The sequence below is a fragment of the Podarcis tiliguerta genome (assembly GCF_965153285.1).
Source record: "Podarcis tiliguerta genome assembly, chromosome: 16".
Classification (NCBI taxonomy): domain Eukaryota; kingdom Metazoa; phylum Chordata; class Lepidosauria; order Squamata; family Lacertidae; genus Podarcis; species Podarcis tiliguerta.
The window spans coordinates 10,269,854-10,291,792 of NC_139549.1; the positions used below are offsets into that span (position 1 = coordinate 10,269,854).

Below are 21,939 nucleotides of genomic sequence, written 5' to 3' on the forward strand. Positions count from 1 at the left end.
GGCTAGGGTTGATGGGAGCTGGAGTCTAGCCACATCCACAGGTCCAATAAGTCCAATTTCATCTGCAATTCTGTGTGCTCCCTTCAAGGCACTAATCTTTGAGAAGGAGGCAGTCTGGGGACCGCCAGTGTGGCACACTCCTCCTCCTATGGTGCCTCAAAAAGGTCTCAGTAAACAGATGTTGTCTCTGTTCTGTACAAAGGAGAGGTGTAAAGAGCTTCTTTCTGCGAGCGAGACCAGCGGCGGTGGATGTAGGTGCCTTTTCACGCACTGAATGGACATCCCCTCACAATTTTATGGTCCTGTCTCTTTTTCTGTTCTCCGAGGTGCGGCAGCCATTTTGCGCTACGCCACATAGCAGGGCATCCATTTTGTGCCGTGCCATACCTCCCCCCCCCATGCCGCAGCAGCCATTTTGTAGCTGGTGCCATTGACGTAAAGAATTCTGAACGGATTCCACTTTCAATTATCCTGCGCTCACCATCAGAATCCTTCTGGTTGGGATTAGGGACAAGACGGCAGTTGTCAGGGCCCGGGGGCACGTAATCGGGGATCCCATCGTTGTCGTCATCATTGTCACACTCATCTCCAAGCCCGTCATTGTCTGAATCGAGCTGAGAGCTGTTGGGAATCTCTGCACAGTTGTCTTTCGTGTCCTGGTGACCGTCGCCATCACTGAACAACAACAACAATTTTATTATTTGTAACCTGCCCATCTAACTGGGTTGCACCAGCCACTCTGAGCGGCCTTCCAGTATATAGAGAAACATGATAAAACATAGAACATTAAAATCTTCGGTGCTGCCTTCAGTTGTAGAGTTATTTGTTTCCTTGACATCTGAGGGCAGGTGCCACTACTAATAAGGCCCTGTGCCTGGTTCCCTGCAACCTCACTTCTCGCAGGGAGGGAACTGCCAGAAGGCCCTTGGAGGTGGACCTCAGTGTCTCGGTTGAACAACAGGGGTGGAGATGCTCCTTCAGGTATACTGGGCTGAGGCATCTCTTTTTCTGGAAAAATAGCACTGGGAAAATAGCAGTGAATTCAAAAAACCAAATTGATTCAAAATGGGGTCCAAACATAGACCCCAACCTGCTCCTTGATATCAGGGGCCATCTTGCCAAATTTGGTAATGATAGCTTAACAGGTATCTGAATACATAGAAGGACAAACAGACAATATCCCTATAGATTCTGAGATGATGCATTTTCGCGGGTTTTAGGTTTGGGTTTTCGTTTTGCTTTTTCCTCACCTGTCCACGTTCGTGTCGCAGACGTCACCCACCAGGTCGCTGTCCGCATCTGTCTGAAAGAGAGCATGGCCTCAGGTGAGTAAGCAAACGAGCATCCCTGGAGTCACACGCAAACGCCCCTCTCATCTTCACCGCACATTTAAAGCATGGTGATGTCATTTTAATCTCCATGGCTTCCCTTAAACTGCAGGCATGTCCAAAGTCCGTTTAGGGTGCCCAATCCGGCATGCCGGTCAGTTTAATCCTGCCCCTGTGGCAGTTTATTTCCTGGGGTAAAAATCCTTTAAAAAACACCCTCAACAACTTCAATCCTAAAAAAAGGTTAACAACTTTGGTCGGCCGTTTGGTTGGCCCTCATGGCTCTTCACCGTCAAATCTGGCCATCTTTGAAAACAGTTTGGACACCACTGCCTGAGGATCCCGGGAACTGTAGGATGTTACAACGCTCATACCTGAGTGGGGTTGCTGATCTCGGGACAACTGTCGCAGGCATCTCCCACGCCATCTTCGTCGCGATCCGTCTGCAGCGGATTGGGCACTTTGGGGCAATTGTCAAGCCCATTGGGAATTCCTAGGGAAGGGGAGAGGGGGAAAGGGGCTGTTTCATAGGAGCACAGGAAAGTGCCGTAAACCGAGTCCATCTAGCTTAGTGTTGTCTACACTGATAGGCAGCAGCTCTCCAGGGTACAATTAATTACCGTATTTTTCGCTCTATAAGATGCACCAGACCACAAGATGCACCTAGTTTTTGGAGGAGGAAAACAAGAAAAAAAAAATTCTGAATCTCAGAAGCCAGAACAGCAAGAGGGATCGCTGCGCAGTGAAAGCAGCAACCCCTCTTGCTGTTCTAGCTTCTGGGATAGCTGCACAGCCTGCATTCGCTCCATAAGACACACACACATTTCCCCTTACTTTTTAGGAGGGAAAAAGTGAGTCTTATAGAGCAAAAAATACGGTAAGTTGAATTGCTTCCCAATAGCTTTTTTTAAAAAAATTTAAAAAAACCAAACATCCTTAGAGCATGTGTTGTCATGCTTCTGTACCGGTTGTTAAATTTGTTTTCTCATATCAGACATATTAAATGTGTTATAAAAACCATAACCTGAGAAACCTGTGCCTGGGCTTGGCCTTTCCTCCTCCCTCCCATTCCCTTTTCCTCACGTACTGTGCATTTTCTTAGAATGCAATCTTAATATTGATCTTTGGAAACCACTCTAGGAGATCCTTTTTTGGCTAAAGGGTGGTGTACAAAGACCTGAAGGAAATAAATCAGTGTTATTTCCCCTTTTGGGGAGGGCTTACATATTTCTTAAACCCCAGAAAACAGGACAGAACTATGACTGAATGAATGCAAAAATGGGCATGGAATGGAAAGAAGACTCATCCGTCTGTCCTTAGCTTTGCTGGGTGCTGGCTCCACCTGTATGACAAAGCCAGCCATACGAACTCTACCAGGATTTGACCTTTCCACTCACCGTCACCGTCGATGTCATTGTCGCAAGCGTCCCCCTCCCCGTTGCCATCTGTGTCCTTCTGGTCGTTGTTGGGTACGTTGGGGCAGTTATCACAAGCATCCCCAAAGGAATCCGTGTCTGAATTCTGCTGGTCTTTATTGGGGAAGAGACGGCAGTTGTCCTATGACCAGGGCACAAGAGAGAGAAAAGGGTGAATTCAGACATGGGGAATATCGCCTTTGTGATGGCCTGGGAATCCGATTCAGAGGCTGAACCGGAGGAACCCCAGCCTGCACAGGAGTCCCCGCCTCCAGGGCCGGCTGAACTGGGGCAGGGCCTTGGATCTGAAGCACCTGCACCTGTGCCGGATCCTCAGGAGCAGGCACCAGGTGAATCCTCTCTGGCTCCGGAGGTGATTGAAGACACAGTGCCTACAGGTGCGCCTCTCCCAGCCCTGTCAGGGGAAGGTGGGTCTCCCCCTTGGTCCATTGGCTCTCCAGCCTCTCCTGAGCTGCAGAGGCTCAGGGCAGAGAGGTGGAGGGAACTGGTTTCTCCCAGGAGGACTGCTCACCTTAAGGCCAGGAGAGGCGGGTCTCCTGGGGGCCGGGGCCGCCCCTGGCCTCAGAGAGGATAAAGGCCAGTCAGCCCGGTCCCAGGTTGCGGGAGCAACGTCGTTGAAGAGCTGTTTCGGCCAGCACCCTGTCCTGTTCCTCGAGAGTTCCTGTCCTTGCCCTGCTCCTCGCCCTGGACCCCACTTCACCTGTGGAGGACTGTCTGCCGACCCTCGATTCAGGTTCTGGACCTCGCCCCACGGTAACCTCCCCCTGGGACCAGCACAGCCTTAGCCTTCCTGATTGCAATGCTGGTTCTTCTGCCCAGTTTCCTGATGTTCCTTTTGTGGAAGGTTGCAGTCAAGCATAACTATGCGTTGCTGTTAGTTAGTGCATGAAGTGGGTAAACAACCACAGAGTTGCATTGCTAGATGGACTCCTCTGGAGACGGAGACTTTCTACTTCCTCTCTCTCTCTCTCTCTCATCGTGCAATCTACCAAGACAGACATGTGTGAGCTTGCTCCCGAGTTTGCAGCATGTGTTTGGAACTATATTCTGCATTTTCTACCCAAGAGTATTTTGCTTGCGTTATCCTTGCTGCTGCATGGAACAAAGCATGACTGAGACCTTGAATCTGTAAGTAAAGCGTTCTAAACATACTTTGCAGTGTGTGGTCTGATCCTTTGCAAAGGGGCTAGAAATAGGGGAGTGTTGTATATGGGATAAGAAGGTCTAAGAGCTTATATCCTTAATGCTTCTAGGGATGGGATGCCTCAGGCCCAGGGCCCAATTGCCCTCTCTGTCTGACCCATGGTCCTCTGATCCAGCCACACTCCCTTTTCCCTGGCCACACCCTTCACCAGCCTTCCTCTGCACAATTAATAATAATAATAATAATAATAATAATAATAATTTATACACTGCCCATCTGGTTGCCCCAGCCACTCTGGGCGGCTTCCGACAAAATATTAAAATACAATAGTCTATTAAACATTAAAAGCTGCCCATCCCCTGCAGTTCTACCTAGTTGGAATAAGTACTTGGAATGGGATAATGCCTCATGCTTGCCTCAATGGGAAGATGGAGAATGGGGTGTGTCTCTGGCTGCACCCAGCTTGGTAAGCGGCCCCTGGGAGGTTGCCCACGAGTGTAATGTGGCCCTTGGCCAGAAAAGTCCCCTACCCTCACTCTTGTCCGATACATCCTGCCTGAGTGGGAAGTTGCGCTTGGGCCTACCTCCACGTTCTTGATCCCATCGCCATCTGCGTCGTCGTCACACTGGTCCCCGATGCCATCGTTGTCAGCATCCTCTTGACCCGAGTTCGGTGTAAGCCGGCAGTTGTCCTGCGTGAAAAGGGGCAAGGTGGAGGGTGGGGCAAGTCAGAAGAAATCCCTAACCGGCTGTGACTGTTCAGGGTTTCCGACATACGTTTTCCCCAGTCCTCGGTGGAGATGCCAGGGACCAAACCTGCCACATCCTGCATACAGAGCACAAACTCTACCCCTGAGCTACAGCTTTTCCCTTAAAATATAATTCTATGATTTCAGTCCTTATGTTTCTGAACAAAGGGATGATTTAAATGGGGTTTTAATTCTCCAACAGCAGCTGCATGACGACAGGCTTACATTTTTATGTATATAGGAAGATATGTCAGGAGAGAAATACTTTGATTAAATATATATATATATATATATATATATAAGACACACATATATATGGGGTGTGGGTGGCACTGTGGGTTAAACCACAGAGCCTAGGACTTGCCGATCAGAAGGTCGGCAGTTTGAATCCCCGTGACGGTGTGAGCTCCCGTTGCTCAGTCCCTGCTCCTGGCAACCTAGCAGTTCGAAAGCATGTCAAAGTCCAAGTAGATAAATAGGTACCGCCCTGGCGGGAAGGTAAACTGCGTTTCCGTGCGCTGCTCTGGTTCGCCAGAAGCGGCTTAGTCATGCTGGCCACATGACCCAGAAGCTGTACGCCGGCTCCCTTGGCCAATAAAGTGAGATGAGCGCCGCAACCCCAGAGTCGGCCACGACTGGACCTAATGGTCAGGGGTCCCTTTACCTTTAAGACACATATAACAGCACTCACCCCTCCTGTGGTTTCCAGGAACTGGTATTCAGAAGCATTACTCTCTCAGACTGTGGAGGCAGAGTATAGCCAACGTGGCTAGTAGCCATCGATAGGCCCTTTGGTTCCTCCTGCCGCCAGATCTTACCTTGGAGCAGTGCTTGTTGTTATCAATGCAGGGCAAAGGCTCGTCTGGGTAGCCATCGATGTCGGTGTCGCGTCCGCACACATTGCCGTTCCCGGCCCAACCCACACTGCACTGGGAAGGCAAAGAGGAAACAATATTTTTGCAACAACTGGTACTACAGCTATAAGCCCCCATGTCCCCAACTGTAGGCAAGTTGGGGCCAAGGGGACATTTGACCCCTGCCTCATATGAATAATAATAATCTGTCGATTTCAACCTTCATTAAAAAGAAGAGCTAGCTTCTAGAAATCGTAGAACCTGAGGTACAAGGCAAAAAGGCAGTGTGGTGCAGTGGTTAGAGTGCAGGACTAGGACCTGGGAAACCCCTACCAGGTCATGAAGCTCATTGGGTCATTGGGTGACCCGGAAGCTACAACTAATCCAAAATGCGGCAGCTAGACTGGTGATTGGGAGCAGCCGCCGAGACCACTTAACACCGGTCCTGAAAGACCTACATTGGCTCCCAGCATGTTTCCGAGCACAATTCAAAGTGTTGGTGCTGACCTTGAAAGCCCTAAACAGCCTCGGCCCAGTATACCTGAAGGAGCTTTTCCACCCCCATCATCCAGCCCGGACACTGAGGTCCAGCGCCGAGGGCCTTCTGGCGGTTCCCTCGCTGCGAGAAGCCAAGTTACAGGGAACCAGGCAGAGGGCCTTCTTGGTAGTGGCGCCCGCCCTGTGGAACGCCCTCCCACCAGATGTCAAAGAGAACAACAACTACCAGGCTTTTAGAAGACATCTGAAGGCAGCCCTGTTCAGGGAAGCTTTTAATTTTTGATGCATTACTGTATTCTAATATTTTGTTGGAAGCCGCCCAGAGTGGCTGGGGAAGCCCAGCCAGATGGGCGGGGGTATAAATAAATTATTATTAATTATTATTATTATTATTATTACTCCTCACTCCCAGCCTAACCTACCTCACAGGGTTGTTGTGAAGATAAAATAAGGAACAGAAGTATACCCGCCCCCTTGAACCCCATGGAGAAAAGGTGGGCTATAACTGCAGTAAATAAGTAGATAAATAAAATGTATGGATTATTCTAATTTGGAGGTGGGGTAGAAACAATTAGCCTGCTCCCCCTTTTCTGTTTTTTACTTTGCCGCACACCTCGTCCCCTGTCCCCCCTGGGGGGAAACCCTGTAGATGCCCATGACTGCAAGGTGTAAAATGAAATTTGTATGAACGCAGGATCAGTTCTGACTCAAAAAACGACACTGCAGAGCTGGGGAAAAGGAGGCAGATTGATTTGTGTTATGCGAGAGAAGTCTCTCGGCCGCTTTGCAATGGTGGCAAGATGGAAGGCCAACAGTAGGTGGCGCCAGAGCCAATGGAAAGCAGGGGCAACTTGCAAGTCCACACCATACATTTGAAGCACTCAGATGACCCTTTGAACTACCATGGCATCCCGCAGAGAATTCTGGGAGGTGCAGTTTGTTAAGGTTGCTGAGAGTTGTAGGGAGACGCCTATTCCCTTCACTGGGCTACAATTCCCAGAGTGGTTTAACACACAATCCTTCTTCTCAGGGAATGCTGGTATTTGTAGTTCTGTGAGGGGAATAGGGACCTCCTAACAACTCTTGAGAGTCCCATGGACTGCAAAAAGATCAAACCTCTCCATTCTTAAGGAATTCAGCTCTGAGTGCTCATTTTACTTTCTTGGGCTCCGTGATCACTGCAGATGGTGACAGCAGTCACGAAATTAAAAGACTCCTGCTTCTTGGGAGAAAAGCAATGACAAACCTAGACAGCATCTTAAAAATCAGAGACATCACCCTGCCAACAAAGGTCCGCATAGTTCAAGCTATGGTTTTCCCAGTAGTGATGTATGGAAGTGAGAGCTGGACCATAAAGAAGGCTGATCGCCGAAGAATGGATGCTTTTGAATTATGGTGCTGGAGGAGACTCTTGAGAGTCCCATGGACTGCAAGAAGATCAAACCTCTCCATTCTGAAGGAAATCAGCCCTGAGTGCTCCCTGGAAGGACAGATCCTGAAGCTGAGGCTCCAATACTTTGGCCACCTCATGAGAAGACTCCCTGGAAAAGACCCTGATGTTGGGAAAGGTGGAGGGCACAAGGAGAAGGGGACGACAGAGGACGAGATGGTTGGACAGTGTTCTGGAAGCTACCAGCATGAGTTTGACCAAACTGCGGGAGGCAGTGGAAGACAGGAGTGCCTGGCGTGCTCTGGTCCAGGGGGTGACAAAGAGTCGGACACGACTAAACAACTAAACAACAACAAACAACTCTCAGCTCACGTAACAAAGTACATTTCCCAGAATTCTTTGGGGGAAGCCATGCCTGTTTAAACTAGCATCATCACACTTTAAATGTATGTAGAGTTGCCATACACCCGGAATACTGCATTAGGAAGCAGCGTCCAGGGGAAATCACAAGAAATGTGGTTTTGGAGATAGCTCAAAAACTTCATTTTCAAATTTGGCAAAAAAGCGCAACAATATGGCACCCCTAAATGCATTCGCCCCAATTTTGCCTCACCGCGCAGGAAACGTCCCCGTTGCGTTCGAAGAGGCAGTATCCGTTGATGTCGCAGGGGTTGTGGCTGGGGCTCTGGCAGGTCTTCTGCGGGGTGCAGCTCCCGTTCTGGTTCCCCACAAAACCCGACTTGCAAGGCCCACATTTGTAGGATCCCTACCAAGGGAAACAAAATGAAAAGGAAATGTGGTTTTTGTGTGTGTTGGTTTTTTTGCAGAAACGTGGAACACTGTTGGTCCATCTAACTCAGTAGTGTCAACACTGACTGGCAGCAGTTGTCCAGGATTCCAAGCAAGAGGGGCAGATATCCCCAGCCCTACCTGGATATGTTGGGGATTGAACCTGGGACCTTTTCTGCATGCAAGGAGGGTGCTCCCCCACTGATCCACAGTCCTGCACCCAAAAAGAAACCAAGATTCCAGTCCTCATGGTTTTAAAGGACTACAGTGGTACCTCGGGTTACATACGCTTCAGGTTACAGACTCCACTAACCCAGAAATAGTACCCCGGGTTAAGAACTTTGCTTCAGGATGAGAACAGAAATCGTGCTCCAGCGCCGCAGCAGCAGCGGGAGGCCCCATTAGCGAAAGTGGTGCTTCAGGTTAAGAATGGACCTCCAGAACGAATTAAGTTCTTAACCCGAGGTACCACTGTAGTTCAAATAGGAACAAAGGGTTCTTCAGAGCCAGTCCCACAAACCCACTTAAGCAGACTTAGGCAAGCCGCTCTTTCTCAGCCTCCAATATGAGGGATAATCAATAGTTTACCTTACAGCAGGGGTGAGGAACTCTGAGCCCAGGGGCCAAATGTGGCCTCTCCCCCCTCCGGCAACCCTCCTTTTGCATAATCAATGTGGCACGCACACACTATTTAAATAACAATGCCCATCAACTTTGGGGGCGAAGGGACCTTGGCCCCTAGGAGTTGGCTCCAATGCTCTCAGGGCTCTCCCTCGGCCTCACCCCTCACAAGCCCTGCTCAGCCGGAAGTTCAACAGGGAAGGGGACTGTTTGACTTCAGCCGGAAGGGAACTGCGCAAAATCGGACCCACACTCCTGAATGCACAGGTTCTGATGGATACAAAATGTGCGTGCCCCCAAGTGTCACAGAAAAACTGGGACATCCCATTTTTTTACTGTGAGAGAACGGCGGCCATTTTGGTTGCCTTGATCTCATGTGATTTTGTGGCATGATTCTCGCCCCCAGCAAAAAAAAATATGCTTTTTTCGTGGCCGCAACCTTCGTGCGGCACCCAAAAACATGCATTCTGGGGCGCCGCACTCCAAAAGTGCTTTTTTTTTTAGGAGGGGAAACCACAGTGTGGAATTGTATGAGAATGCAAGAACCAAAATGGCTGCCGTGCTCTTGTGATTAAAAAACGAGAAAGTGGCAACCGGGAAGACGGTGTCCAGGATTTTGGCCTCAAAGTGTTGGAGCGTGTGGACGTTTATATGAGGCATGGGAGACCCCTAGCATGGTGGAGCCCTAGCAGTGGCTCCCCCAAACAGCTCCCTGATTGGGCAGGGAAATAAAGGATCAGGTGATCCTTGAAGTATCCTGGATCCAAATTGTTCAGGGCCTTGCAAATCAATACAAGAACCTGAACCAGTCCCCGTAGCGTAAGGACAGCCTGTAACAGTAACCGTAGCCTCTTCAGTCCCTGGGGCCTGTTTTCACATGGTGGACCCCATTTCTTCACCCTAGACGGACTCACCACTGTATTGGTGCAGATGGCATTGGGGTCACATCCGCCATTGTTCCCATCGTTGCATTCGTCAATGTCTGTGCAAGTCTGGAGAGACGAGAGAGATCGTTTTGATATATAAATGCAATACATAAAGAAATAAAGGCCCCTCTCGAGTTGTTATTTATTGGAACGTTTGCTTATTCATCTATTCATTATTGATTTATTGCACAAAATTTATATATCGCTTGATCGCCCACAAGTGTCCATTTGCAACGGTTTTAGTCCAATTTTAAACCTGTCTGTTGTTTTTGCCTTTTTAACTGTTTTAAATTGCCTTATGTGGAAATCGTCTTGAGACGGTGCCTCAGAAGGTGATCAATAAATCGACTGTCGTTGTAATAGCTAACAGCACATGTAAGAAAACACCTCAGAGTGGTTTACAAAAAGAATAAAACAATGAAATGATCGTTGAAACACAGCTAAAAATGCACTTGAAAGATAATTAAAATGAACAATAAGATAAAAACGTGACAACATTGTACGTGTCTGGATAAAAGGTAAAGGTAAAGGGGACCCCTGACCATTAGGTCCAGCGGTGGCCGACTCTGGGGTTGTGGCGCTCATCTCGCTTTATTGGCCGAGGGAGCCAGCGTACAGCTTCTGGGTCATATGGCCAGCATGACTAAGCCACTTCTGGCGAACCAGAGCAGCGCACAGAAACGCCGCTTACCTTCCTGCTGGAGTGGTACCTATTTATCTACTTGCACTTTGACGTGCTTTCGAACTGCTAGGTGGCAGGAGCAGGGATCGAGTAACGGGAGCTCACCCCGCCGTGGGGATTCGAACCGCTGACCTTCTGATTGGCAAGTCCTTAAGCCAAAACTTTTTTAGCAGAAAAGAATGCGGCAAATGCCCCTCTTTGGTGTCAATACAATAGACAGGAAGTTCCCAAGTGCAGATGCTGCTACCCGAAAAGGTTGGTTTCTTACAAATGGGGAACAAGCATTTTGCAGCACCAGTCATGGTGCCAGTTCCACCATGTGCCCGGGGCAAAGGAATATAACCCCATGGGCAATCTTGGTTTTATATAAAAGAACCCCCCCCCCCAAAAAAAAATTCCTCACCTGTTTGCTGGCTTTGGCGTAGTCCGCCCCTACTCCAGATATGAGGTTCCCCTTGTAGCCGAGCGGGCAGGGTTCGCAGCGGAAACCAGGTGCCGTGTTGAGACATTTGGATCCAGGGAAACAGGGGTTGGCATGGGCACACTGTGGACGACAGGAGACCTTGATTGTGAGTCCTTCCTCTTCAAATTGGCACCAACCTTCAACACCATGCTACCTGCCTACCTCATTTTTTAAAATAATCACTTTGGTTATTAGGTTTTGCAAAATTCTCAGGCCCTTCCAATACCCACAACTTGCTTTCGACGGGTTATACTGATGCATAATAATCACACAAAACTGGCAATTATTCCAAGATAATGTCATCATTTGCTGTGACTCTGTGTTGCTGGCGTTAATGCTGGTCTATGACCGTAATAAAGATTTGCATTGCTGTGTCGGTAGCAGGATTCTGTTAGGTGTGTTTACTAGAAGTTCCTCTGTTTTGTTTTCTTGAAATCAAATAAAAATTATGGCAGATGAAGGTGATTGATTTTTTGGAGCTGGCTGACCTGACCGGAAGAATCTGCGATCGGAAGGAAGAGGAGCATCAAGAAGAATGGAAGAAATTTAAGGAAATTTAAAGGAAATTTAAGGACTATTTGGCTAGATACTCAAACATAAACTACCGTATTTTTCGCCCTATAGGACGCACTTTTTCCCCTCCAAAAATGAAGAGGAAATGTGTGTGCATTCTATGGGGCGAATGCAGGCTTCAGGAAGCTCTGCGCAACCCTCGGGAGACCGGCTCCGATGGCCGCACAGAGCTGCCTCCAATCCCGGGCTCAGCGCAGCTCTGCGCGGCCATCAGGAGCGGGGCGGGACTTCCCGCCCGGCTCCCGATGGCTGTGCAGAGCTGCCTCCAGTCCCGGGCTGAGCGCACTTCTCCCCATTGCCAGCCCCACAAGCTCGGGGGACAGTGGGGAAGCGGAGCACGCCTTCCCGCTGTTCCCGGACCTGGTTCTTCCAGCCCCGCACCTGGGGGGGAAATAAAATATATTTTTTTTATTTCCCCCTAAAAAAACTAGGTGCGTCCTATGGGCCGGTGGGTCCTATGGTGCGCAAAATACGGTAAGTAGAACTACTTGTAAGTACCAAATTGGCCAAGGAGTAAAATAGATTGATTGTTTAACATTATGGATTGAGAGCATTATGAAAAGAAAGAAAGATGTTAATGGAACAAGTTAATTTTATTTGAAAGTGGATATTGGAAAACCGCTAAAATGAGTATTATGGAAACACAGTTAGGGTGGATCTGATGAAGTCACCTAACAATGTTATTTAAAGTGGGATTCTAACAGTTAAGATATGTTTGTTTGTTTATTGTATGTTTTCTTTTTGTGTTTATTATAAATTTGAAAAACCAATAAAAAAGGGGGGGGGGGAATTATTCAACACACAAAAAAAGAGAAGAGTTAACAGCAGGCAAAAATCGTTCAGAGTTATTGCCCAAGGAAAGAAACCAAACATATAAAACACTTGACCTTAAGAAAGCGGGGTGGGACCATTAACCAAGATCATCTGTAAATCAGCCTAAGAGTTTGTGGTGGAATAAAACTCTTTGCCAAAGAATGACAAATCTGATTTGGCATCGAGCTGGAAACTGCGAGGTCACCGAGATCTGAACACATCTGTGTCGACTCCAGCACAGAGGATGACGAATCTGGCTGGCAGCTAAACCTCAGCCTCAGGACGGCCAAATTCCTAGCTGAATGACGCTAAAACTACCTCGTTGATGTCGGCGCAGTGGGTGCCGTTGCCTTCAAAGCCTGGCGGACAAGGTCCGCAACGGTAGCCCGGATACTCGTAGGTCTCCATGCAGTCGACGCCGCTGAAGCAAGGATTTGGGTTGCAGCGGGAGCGGTGTTCGTGAAACCCTGTCGTGGGGAGGAGGGGAAATGATGGCAGCGAGGGGTCAAGTCACTGAATACTGGAGCAAAGGAATAGTAAGGGGAAGGATGCTGACAACCAGAGGGTTGGGAATTTGCTCTGGGCCCATAGTCCAGTCCTATTGCAGACCCTCCAAGTGCCCCTATTTTCCAGGGACAGTCCCGGATTTACAGAAGCCGTCCCGGTTTCTGATTTGATCCCAGAATGTCCCATTTTCCCCTAGGACGTCCCTATTTTCATCAGAGAATTGCTGGAGGGTATGGCGTTATCTGACCCCCGAGCCAAGGAAATAAGTAAATAAACAAACTTTAGAAAATATCTGAAGGCAGCCCTGTATAGGGATTTTTTTTTATGTTTGATGTTTCATTGTGTTTTCATATATGTTGGAAGCTGCCCACAGTGGCTGGGGTAACCCAGTCAGATGGGCATGGTGGTAATAATAATAATAATAATAATAATAATAATAATAAGGCAAGGGACCCACCCACCCCAGAAGGCTGTGCTAGGATGACGCAGGGGGACACATGCCTCTAACCATTTTGTGAATCTTTGTACTTTTGTCCATTTACTGTATTCATTTTCCCCGATTTGAACTATAAAAGGTGATTTTCTTGAGTCAAAATGAGAGTACCTCTAAACATTTTTGTTAGGAAAAAAAGTACTGATTGTAGCACATATGTTTAAAACATTATAAAACACTTCACAGATATACACAAATGGCGGACAACTCTGTGTGCAAGACAGGACTTTAGGGCTTTCCTGAGCTGAGAGGCTTTTAGCACAAACTTCACTGTGTTAAATATAACCAGTTTGTCCAAGCCAGACAGCAGGTAATAGATTTTATCGATGTTGCTAAATGTGGCAATCGACTCAAGGGGTCTCTTTAAATATTTAGTGCTCGGAATTTCACATAACGTACAGTCCAATATATAATCATGAACGGTGCTTGCCTCACAGTCCAGGAAAGCACCCAATTTCACGTCATTCAGTCTTTCCCACCCAGCCCCCTCCCTCGGCACTCACCGCACACCTGACATTCCATGATGGTGTTCCGGATCAAAGACATCTCCTTCACCTGGGAAGAACAAAGACACATCACTGTGTGTGCAATGGAGTGTGCCGCAGATGGGGCGCTGGAGCAATGGACAAGGAAATGGGGCAGCAGAGTAGTTTGCAACAACTGCGCAGCAAACCAAACAATACCAAAAAAATATATTTAAAAAGTTAAAAATAAGAAATTGGGTAGCTGTGAAGTTGTGGGTGAACATATCAGCCAACACAGCGATTCTTCAGACAGCTCTTGTTTATTCACAGGCCAGAACAGAACTGAACTGAAGGGTTCAGCCAACCTGCTTATATAGAGCTCAACTACAAAGCAACAGTAACAACTTTCTGTAACTACCCAATCACTGAACGTCACTTTCAATTCCTTATTTGCATATGCGGACCTGAGTGAAAACTATCTACACTATCCCCCTGCTGGCCCAGGGTGAGAACTTCAGTACATAACAGTAGCTATTTTGAAAAGATGTATTCTTTGACTCTGACCGAATAGAAAAGGTTTTCAGTGTAGGGTTGCCATATTTCAAAAGGTGAAAATACAGACAGACACAAAAGTTGTTGAAATTTATTTTTATTTTTTTGCAAAGTTGTATACCCCCCCCCCCAGGTTGACCTTACCTGGGCTTATTGTCCCCCTCTCACCTGGTCTCTCATGTCCTCCTGAAGTTCCATCAAGATCTGGTTGAAAAGGGTGAGTTGTTTCACAAGGGCCCTGGTTTGCTCCCCTGTCACAACAATGGGGGGAAGTCAATTGCCTCGACTTATTTATTTTTACAGAAAATTCATTTACGTACAAGAAAAACCACCTCAGAAGGTGTTTTACAAATGTTGAAAGAAATGCTGAAATTATCAGCAAGAAAGCAACCGTTTAAAACATTTGAAAAATAACTAAGATCGTCGATAAGCTAAAAAGCCAGGTCAAAACACAGGCCAATGTTCTACAGGTCTAGGTAGGCTTGCCTAAACAATGATATTTTTAGCAGGCACCGAAAAGTGTATTGCAAAGGTGTCTGCCTGACGTTAACAGTTCAGGTGCTGCCAAGCTAAAAGATTGACCTCTTACAAATGCAGAATGAATATTATGTGGCATGTGTAACAGAACCGGTTCCACAGATGAAAGTTGTCAAATGGGAATATTTGGGGTAAAGCTATCTCTCGCAAACTGGTCCCAAGCCTATAAGGGCTTTATGTACTGCTAGTAACACCTCACAGGGGTCAGCAAACTTTTTTAGCAGGGGGCCGGTCCACTGTCCCTCAGACCTTGTGGGGGGCCGGACTATATTTTTGGGGGGAAATGAACGAATTCCTATACCCCACAAATAACCCAGAGATGCATTTTAAATAAAAGGACACATTCTACTCATGTAAAACACGCTGATTCCCAGACCGTCCATGGGCCGGATTGAGAAGGCGATTGGGCTGGATCCGGCCCCCGGGCCTTAGTTTGCCTACCCATGCCTTAAGACTTAAGATGCTTGAACCAAGAACATCATTGCCCGCACAAGCTCTGCAACTGAGGAAAAAGCTTGTGCTTAAGAAGACAAGATGTGTTCTGTGACACACATGGATGAGGGGGACATAACCAAGGAGCAGTCATCAGACTCACCAAAGAGGGAATTGATCACGTTGGATACTGAAAGGGAAAAGAATTAAAACAGAATTAAAACAGAAAACAGAATTAAAATGTTATGTAAGGACTTGAAGAAGTTCAATAATACCACTGGTGGACTCAAACCGAGGATGTGGGCCTCTGCTATCAGAATAAAGTGGAACCTCCGTTGTCGAACGTAATCCATTTCGGAAGACTTCCGAAATGCTTGACTGAGGCGCAATTGCCAGTCGGCAAATTCCTTTTTTAAAAAAATAGAGAAACACTTCGACTTCTGAGGTGCATTCGAAAACGGAAGCATTCACTTCAGGGTTGTTGGCATTTGGGTTCCAAATTGTTTGACTTCCGAAATGTTCAACAACCGAGGTTCCATTGTAACTCAGAGGCCACATTCACAGCATCCATTTAAAAAACTCTCATCCCACTTTAAGCAGTCCTGGCTTCCCCAAAAATATTATGGGACCTGTAGTGTGTTAAAGATACTGAAAATTGTTAGGAAACCCCTCCTATCCCTCCCAGCCCCGAACTACAACTCCCAGAGTTCTCTGTGAGATTGGATTGGCTGTTAAACCACTCTGGGAATTGTAGCTCGGGGTGGGTCTCCTTACAACTCTTAGCGCCCTGAACAAACGGCAGCTCCCAGAATCCTTTGGGGTTAAAGCAGTCTGACACGGCTTTAAACGGGTTGTGTGAATGCGGCCATAGTGGGAATGCTCCACAGGACCCTGAGCCCAGATCCTGAATGTGAACGGAATATCCCGCTCTGGCCGTGCAAATGAAAAGCCGAAGAAATCCTTACCTGTGTTCTGCATGGATTCATCCCCCTGGAAGGGACATTCGCTTAAGGCTCCAACGCGGCTCATTGAGCCTCCGAGAATCAGCTTCAGGGATTCCAAGAAACCCTAAGATGGAAATGGGGGTGAGGAGCAGTGTCAGTACGCCTAGGTTGCAATCCCCTAAATAGGGGCAAGTGAGACTAGTAAAGTTCAAGGGCCACATTCGCCTTCCAGGGGCCACTTGCAGGTGGTGGGTGGAGCCAGAAGCAAAAGTGGGAGGAGCAATGAATGCAATGCCCCTCCCTTTGTACGGTAGGCTGGTTATTGCAAACACCCCTCTCAAATTCTTCTTCTGGAGAGGCTAGAGGCATCATGAGGAATTCAAGGACACATTCTAGCCTGGCAAAAACATTATAGGAGGGTGCAGGGGTATGGCTTGGGAAAGACTTATGGGGGCCAGATACTGCTTTTGCCCCAGGCTTCCTCAACCTTGGCCCTCCAGATGTTTTGAGACTACCATTCCCATCATCCCTGACCACTGGAGCTGCTAGCTAGGGATCATGGGAGTTGTAGTCCCAAAACATCTGGAGGGCCGAGGTTGAGGAAGCCTGGCTTTTGCCAGACAACTTATCTCACCCAACCCTACTTCACAAGGTTGCTGTACAGATAAACAGCTCAGGACCTCAATCCTGTTCCTCTTCAATAAAGCCTTTGGCTGATAGATATAGTTGCATTTTATATGTTGTGGAAAGGGAGGGGTGGATTATTGGCTTGGTTTTTGTTCTTGTTTTTATTATGTGCTTTGTGGTTTTTATATTGTAATTTTACGCTGTGAACCGCCCTGAGATCTACAGGTATAGGGTGGAATACAAATTTAATTATAAATAATAATCTAATAATAAAATGAGGGAGAGCTGTAAGAGAGGAAGGCTGAATTTTTCTTCATTAACATAAATCAGCTTCATGACATAATAAAAAGTTTCAGCCATTGTCTTATGAAGGAAACAGAAAAGTCAGCTCTTAAAGATCCTATGGGCATAGTGAGAATTAAAACGGCACCACAGGAGCCAACTCCTAATAAAATATTTGAGGGGGCCGGGGCCCCCCAAAGTTGATGGACATTGCCATTCTAATGGTGCATCATGTCATGCGATTATGTGTGGCAGGGCTTAGCTGCCCCCCCCATTAAGTAGTGGGTTGACAAAGCACACGACACAGAGATTTCTCCAAGTGGTTCTTTATAATCCAAGTTGTCAGCCCTGATCATCACACTCTCCCTAGAGATCTTGCAAACCAAGATGGCCCCTTTCTGTATTGCCCTTCCCTTTCATTTGCATAGCCCCGCCCTTCACTTCCCATCCCATTTGTACATTGAAAAGTATCAGAGAAATCAGTGTATTATATAAAAGGCAAACTATCATAATATTGATGACATCTAAAGTAAAAAGTATTTGGTTTTATTCCAAGCCGTAATTGGAGCTTTAGTCGCCTTAACCAAGTTCAGTTCAACAACGAACACCATTTATGTAAAAATTAATAATAATGGGGGTGTGTTATTGGGTTATTGTTTTTAACTTTGATTTTGTATATTGTGATCTTTTCTGTGAACCAATCAATCAATCAATCCCTCGGTCACACTAAAGGGTGACAGAACGTCGGCAGCAGCTGGGCTCTTCTTCGCCTCCCTTACCTGCGAGCGGAGGTAGCCTTTCTGTCCCGTCCGAACCTCCACCGCCTCCACCTGCTCCGGGTCGAGAGGCGCCATCTCGGGCTGCCCGGCGCTGGAGTCCACTAGCTTGCAGTCCACGTAAAGCTCCACCGAGAGGCGGCCACCTTGCAGGCCGCTCATCCGCAAGAGGGCGGTGTGGCTGCGCCCGTCGACCAGGTTGGTGTTCTGCAGGTTCACAGAATGCAACTTCCCGTCGGCACGCAGGTATCGGAGGTGGACTGGGGGGAGAGAGAGAGAGAGAGAGAAGGGGTGGGCATGATGTTCAAAGCTGTGTGCAGTCGTACCTTGGTTTTCAAACAGCTTAGTTCTCAAACGTTTTGGCTCCCGAACGCCGCAAACCCCGAAGTGACTGTTACGGTTTGCGAACTATTTTTGGAAGCCAAACATCTGACGGGGCTTCTGTGGCTTCCGATTGGCTGCAGGATTTTCTTGCAGCCAATCAGAAGCTGCGCTTCGGTTCTGAACATTTTGGAAGTCAAACGGACTTCCGGAACGGATTCCGTTCGACTTCCAAGGTACAACTGCAAATGCTATAGTTGTGATGGCTGTTAAGTTGTGGGTGAACGTATCAAACAACACAGCGATTCTTCAAACAGCTCTTGTTTATTCACAGGCCAGGACAGAACTGAACTGAAGGGTTCAGCCAACCTGCTTATAGAGAGCTCCACTACAACGCAACAGTAACCACTTTCTGTAACTATCCAATCACTGAACGCCACTTTCAATCCCTTATTTGTATATGCGGACCTGAGTGAAAACTATCTACAGTATCCCCCTGCTGGGCCAGGGTGAGAACTTCAGTACATAACAAAGGCCAACTCCTTAGACATGTAAATAGACTCACCCCGATAACTGTCCCCAATTAAATATAGCGGACTCCCGGCACGCCGATTAAACAAATTTCTACAATTTACCGCAGGCTATCCTTTGGGGGGTCTCGTGGGACTTCATTCCGGGAGTCTCAGGCAGGAGTTGATCGAACAATAAACTTTTTATTTACGGAGAAAAAAGGTTGGTAAAACAAAGTTGGGTTAGGAGATGCGTTTCTTTCAGGTCGAAGTTAACTTATTACAGTGGTACCTTGGTTTACGAACTTAATCTGTTCCTGAAGTCCGTTCTTAAACCAAGTCTGTTCTGAAACTGAGGCGCACTTTCCCTAGTGAGGCCTCCCACTGCAGCTGCCCTTCCACTTTTTGGATTCCGTTCGTAGACTGAGGTAAAGTTCGCAAACTGGAACACTACTTCTGGTTTTGCGGAGTTGATAAACCGAATACAGTGGTTACAGAGGCTTCAAATTACAGACTCCACTAACCCAGAAATATTAGCTCGGGTTAAGAACTTTGCTTCAGGATGAGAACAGAAATCATGCAGCGGCAGCGGGTGGCCCCATTAGCTAAAGTGTTACCTCAGGTTAAGAACAGTTTCAGGTTAAGCACGGACCTCCGGAATGAATTAAGTTCTTAACCTGAGGTACCACTGTAGTTCATTAACAGGACTGTTCGTAAAACGAGGTACCACTGTAGTTAAACTCAGGATTCCCCCCCCCCCCAGCTGGAGCAACAGTTAGGAATCAGCTTGCAATTTTTTTTAGAAAAACCCAACCAACCTGGGAATTGTAGTTTGTTATAGGTGCTAAGAGTTTTTAGGAGACCCCCCTCCTACAATTCTCAGAGCGGCTTAGCGCTCAATCTCTCTTCCCAGGCAACTCCAGGAATCAGAGGGGAACACGGGGACTCTGAACGACTCCCAGCACATTTAACAAACTACAATTCCCAGGGGTCTTTGCGGGAGGGGAGCCGCGGCTGTTTAGAGTGGCAAATGCTGCTTTAAATGCAGGTGGGGCCTGAGACATTCCGGGCCCTTTTCTTTCCCCCTGGCGCCTGGACAGGGTTCAGATTCTAGGTCTCCTCAGTCTCACTCACCTTTGTTGGTCTTGCCCACCACCGTGGCTTCAAGCCAGCGGCTGTTGTCCTTCTTGTAGTAGAGCCCAAACAACACCCCCCCTTGCTTGGGGGGCAGGCGGAAGGTGGAGAGCAGGTAGAGGTCACGGACGGTCAGCAGCTCCGTGCGGATCTTCTCGGCCACATTGGCCATATGCCTGGGCTCCGTCACCGACAGGAGGTCAAGTTCTAGGGGAGGAGCAGCGGGAGAGCAAAGGTCAGGTATTGGCAGAACCGGCTGTCCGTCACAGAAGAAAAAGAGTTTGTGTCTCTCTCTGCCTGTCTGATGCGCCTTCGTAGCTCGGTGGGGGGAACATCTGCTCTGCATCCAGAACGTCCGAGGTTCAATCCCCGGTGGCAGCTTCACACAAGGCTGCTTGAAACCCTGGAGAGAGCTGCTGCCAGTCAGTGTGGACAATACTGAGTTAGATGGACCAACGGCCTGATTCATAGAATCATAGAATTGCATGGCGAGGTCCCGTCCCCCCAATGGAAATAAAGACACATGACACAATTATTAAGGTTAATGAGCTAAATAAGGCCACGACTTTATTGGTTACAGGTGATGAGTGGTATTGGCTTAGGCACTGGTCCTAACTGACTACAGTGGTACCTCGGGTTACATACGCTTCAGGTTACATACTCTTCAGGTTACAGACTCCACTAACCCAGAAATAGTACCTCAGGTTAAGAACTTTGCTTCAGGGTGAGAACAGAAATTGTGCTCCGGCGGCGCGGCAGGAGGCCCCATTAGCTAAAGTGGTGCTTCAGGTTAAGAACAGTTTCAGGTTAAGAACGGACCTCCAGAACGAATTAAGTACTTAACCTGAGGTACCACTGTATATCTGACTTCAGCCTGTCTGCTTGAAGTCTGGGAAGGGTTAACCACCAGTAGGGGGAGTCCTGCTGATGTACATCAACTCGGAACTCCCCCGGGTCACCACTCGGGGGCGTGGCTTGGGACCTAATCTCCCCAGGCTTCAGACAGGGCCACACCCCCTGGAATCCTTTATCGGACTACCCTTCAATATGTGGGGCAGGTGATGGCACTTCTTCCCCTCTTCCAACTACAGAACAATACCAATGCCTAACCGCCAATACCAAGAAAGTTGTGACGATTTGCTACGGTAAGGGACGCGGGTGGCGCTGTGGGTTAAACCACAGAGCCTAGGACTTGCCGATCAGAAGGTCGGCGGTTCGAATCCCCGCGACGGAGTGAGCTCCCGTTGCTCGGTCCCTGCTCCTGCCAACCTAGCAGTTCAAAAGCACGTCAAAAGTGCAAGTAGATAAATAGGTAGCGCTCCGGCGGGAAGGTAAACGGCATTTCTGTCCGCTGCTCTGGTTTGTCAGAAGGTGCTTAGTCATGCTGGCCACATGACCTGGAAGCTGTACGCCGGCTCCCTCGGCCAATAAAGCGAGATGAGTGCCGCAACCCCAGAGTCATCCAGAACTGGACCTAATAGTCAGGGGTCCCTTTACCTAGGCGAAAACCAAGTGGCTGGTGCCAATTTGCCAAGTGGAAAAAAATCCTACCAGGCCCCTCAACAGCGACCAACCAAGGTCCAGAGCAAGGTCAAAGACAAAAACCTTAAAGGGCGGGGGGGGGGGGGACCAGAGCAGCTGGAAACGGCAAAAGAGGGAGATCCCCGGCTGGATTTGTAGAGTTGGGGTCATCTCGTTCAATCCCCCGCAATGCAGGAATATGCAGCTGTCCCATATAGGACTTGAATCTGCAACCTTGACGTTATCAGCACCACTCTCCAACCAACTGAGAACCATGAGGACTGGGACCTTACCAGTCTATTTAAGGCAGGCATAGGCAAACTCGGCCCTCCAGATGTTTTGGGACTGCAACTCCCATCATCCCTAGCTAACAGGACCGGTGGTCAGAGGTGATGGGAATTGTAGTCTCAAAACATCTGGAGGGCCGAGTTTGCCTATGCCTGATTTAAGGGAAGGGCCATAGCTCGGTGGTGGGATTTCTGCTCTGTGTGAACAAGATCCTGGGTTCGAGTCCCTGTATTTCTAGGTAGGGCTGGAAGAGACTCCCTTTCTAAAACCCCGGAGAGCTGCTGCC

The 21,939-nt window shown here is 48.1% G+C and overlaps 2 protein-coding genes across 3 annotated transcripts in view; one reads left to right on the plus strand and one right to left on the minus strand.

The window, feature by feature from the left end:
- LOC310666954 (thrombospondin-3-like) overlaps nt 1-21,939 on the minus strand; it is a 49,757-nt gene that overhangs the window by 11,154 nt on the left and 16,664 nt on the right. For both annotated transcript variants that reach the window (XM_083418487.1, XM_083418486.1), the window contains exons 2-17: nt 19,845-20,051; nt 17,884-18,140; nt 16,217-16,319; nt 15,415-15,441; nt 14,451-14,533; nt 13,770-13,821; nt 12,585-12,733; nt 10,821-10,961; nt 9,724-9,801; nt 8,013-8,165; nt 5,476-5,586; nt 4,493-4,600; nt 2,726-2,885; nt 1,703-1,821; nt 1,251-1,303; nt 482-675 (exon numbers count right to left, since the gene is read on the minus strand). In XM_083418487.1, the coding sequence (XP_083274613.1) occupies nt 482-675; nt 1,251-1,303; nt 1,703-1,821; nt 2,726-2,885; nt 4,493-4,600; nt 5,476-5,586; nt 8,013-8,165; nt 9,724-9,801; nt 10,821-10,961; nt 12,585-12,733; nt 13,770-13,821; nt 14,451-14,533; nt 15,415-15,441; nt 16,217-16,319; nt 17,884-18,140; nt 19,845-20,016 (1,960 nt within the window). In that variant the 5' untranslated portion in view covers nt 20,017-20,051. The remainder of the gene's footprint in view (nt 1-481; nt 676-1,250; nt 1,304-1,702; nt 1,822-2,725; nt 2,886-4,492; nt 4,601-5,475; nt 5,587-8,012; nt 8,166-9,723; nt 9,802-10,820; nt 10,962-12,584; nt 12,734-13,769; nt 13,822-14,450; nt 14,534-15,414; nt 15,442-16,216; nt 16,320-17,883; nt 18,141-19,844; nt 20,052-21,939) is intronic.
- The window catches only part of LOC310666979 (lysosomal acid glucosylceramidase-like), a 106,077-nt gene that overhangs the window by 6,954 nt on the left and 77,184 nt on the right, over nt 1-21,939 (plus strand). The gene's annotated exons all lie outside the window — the stretch shown is intronic.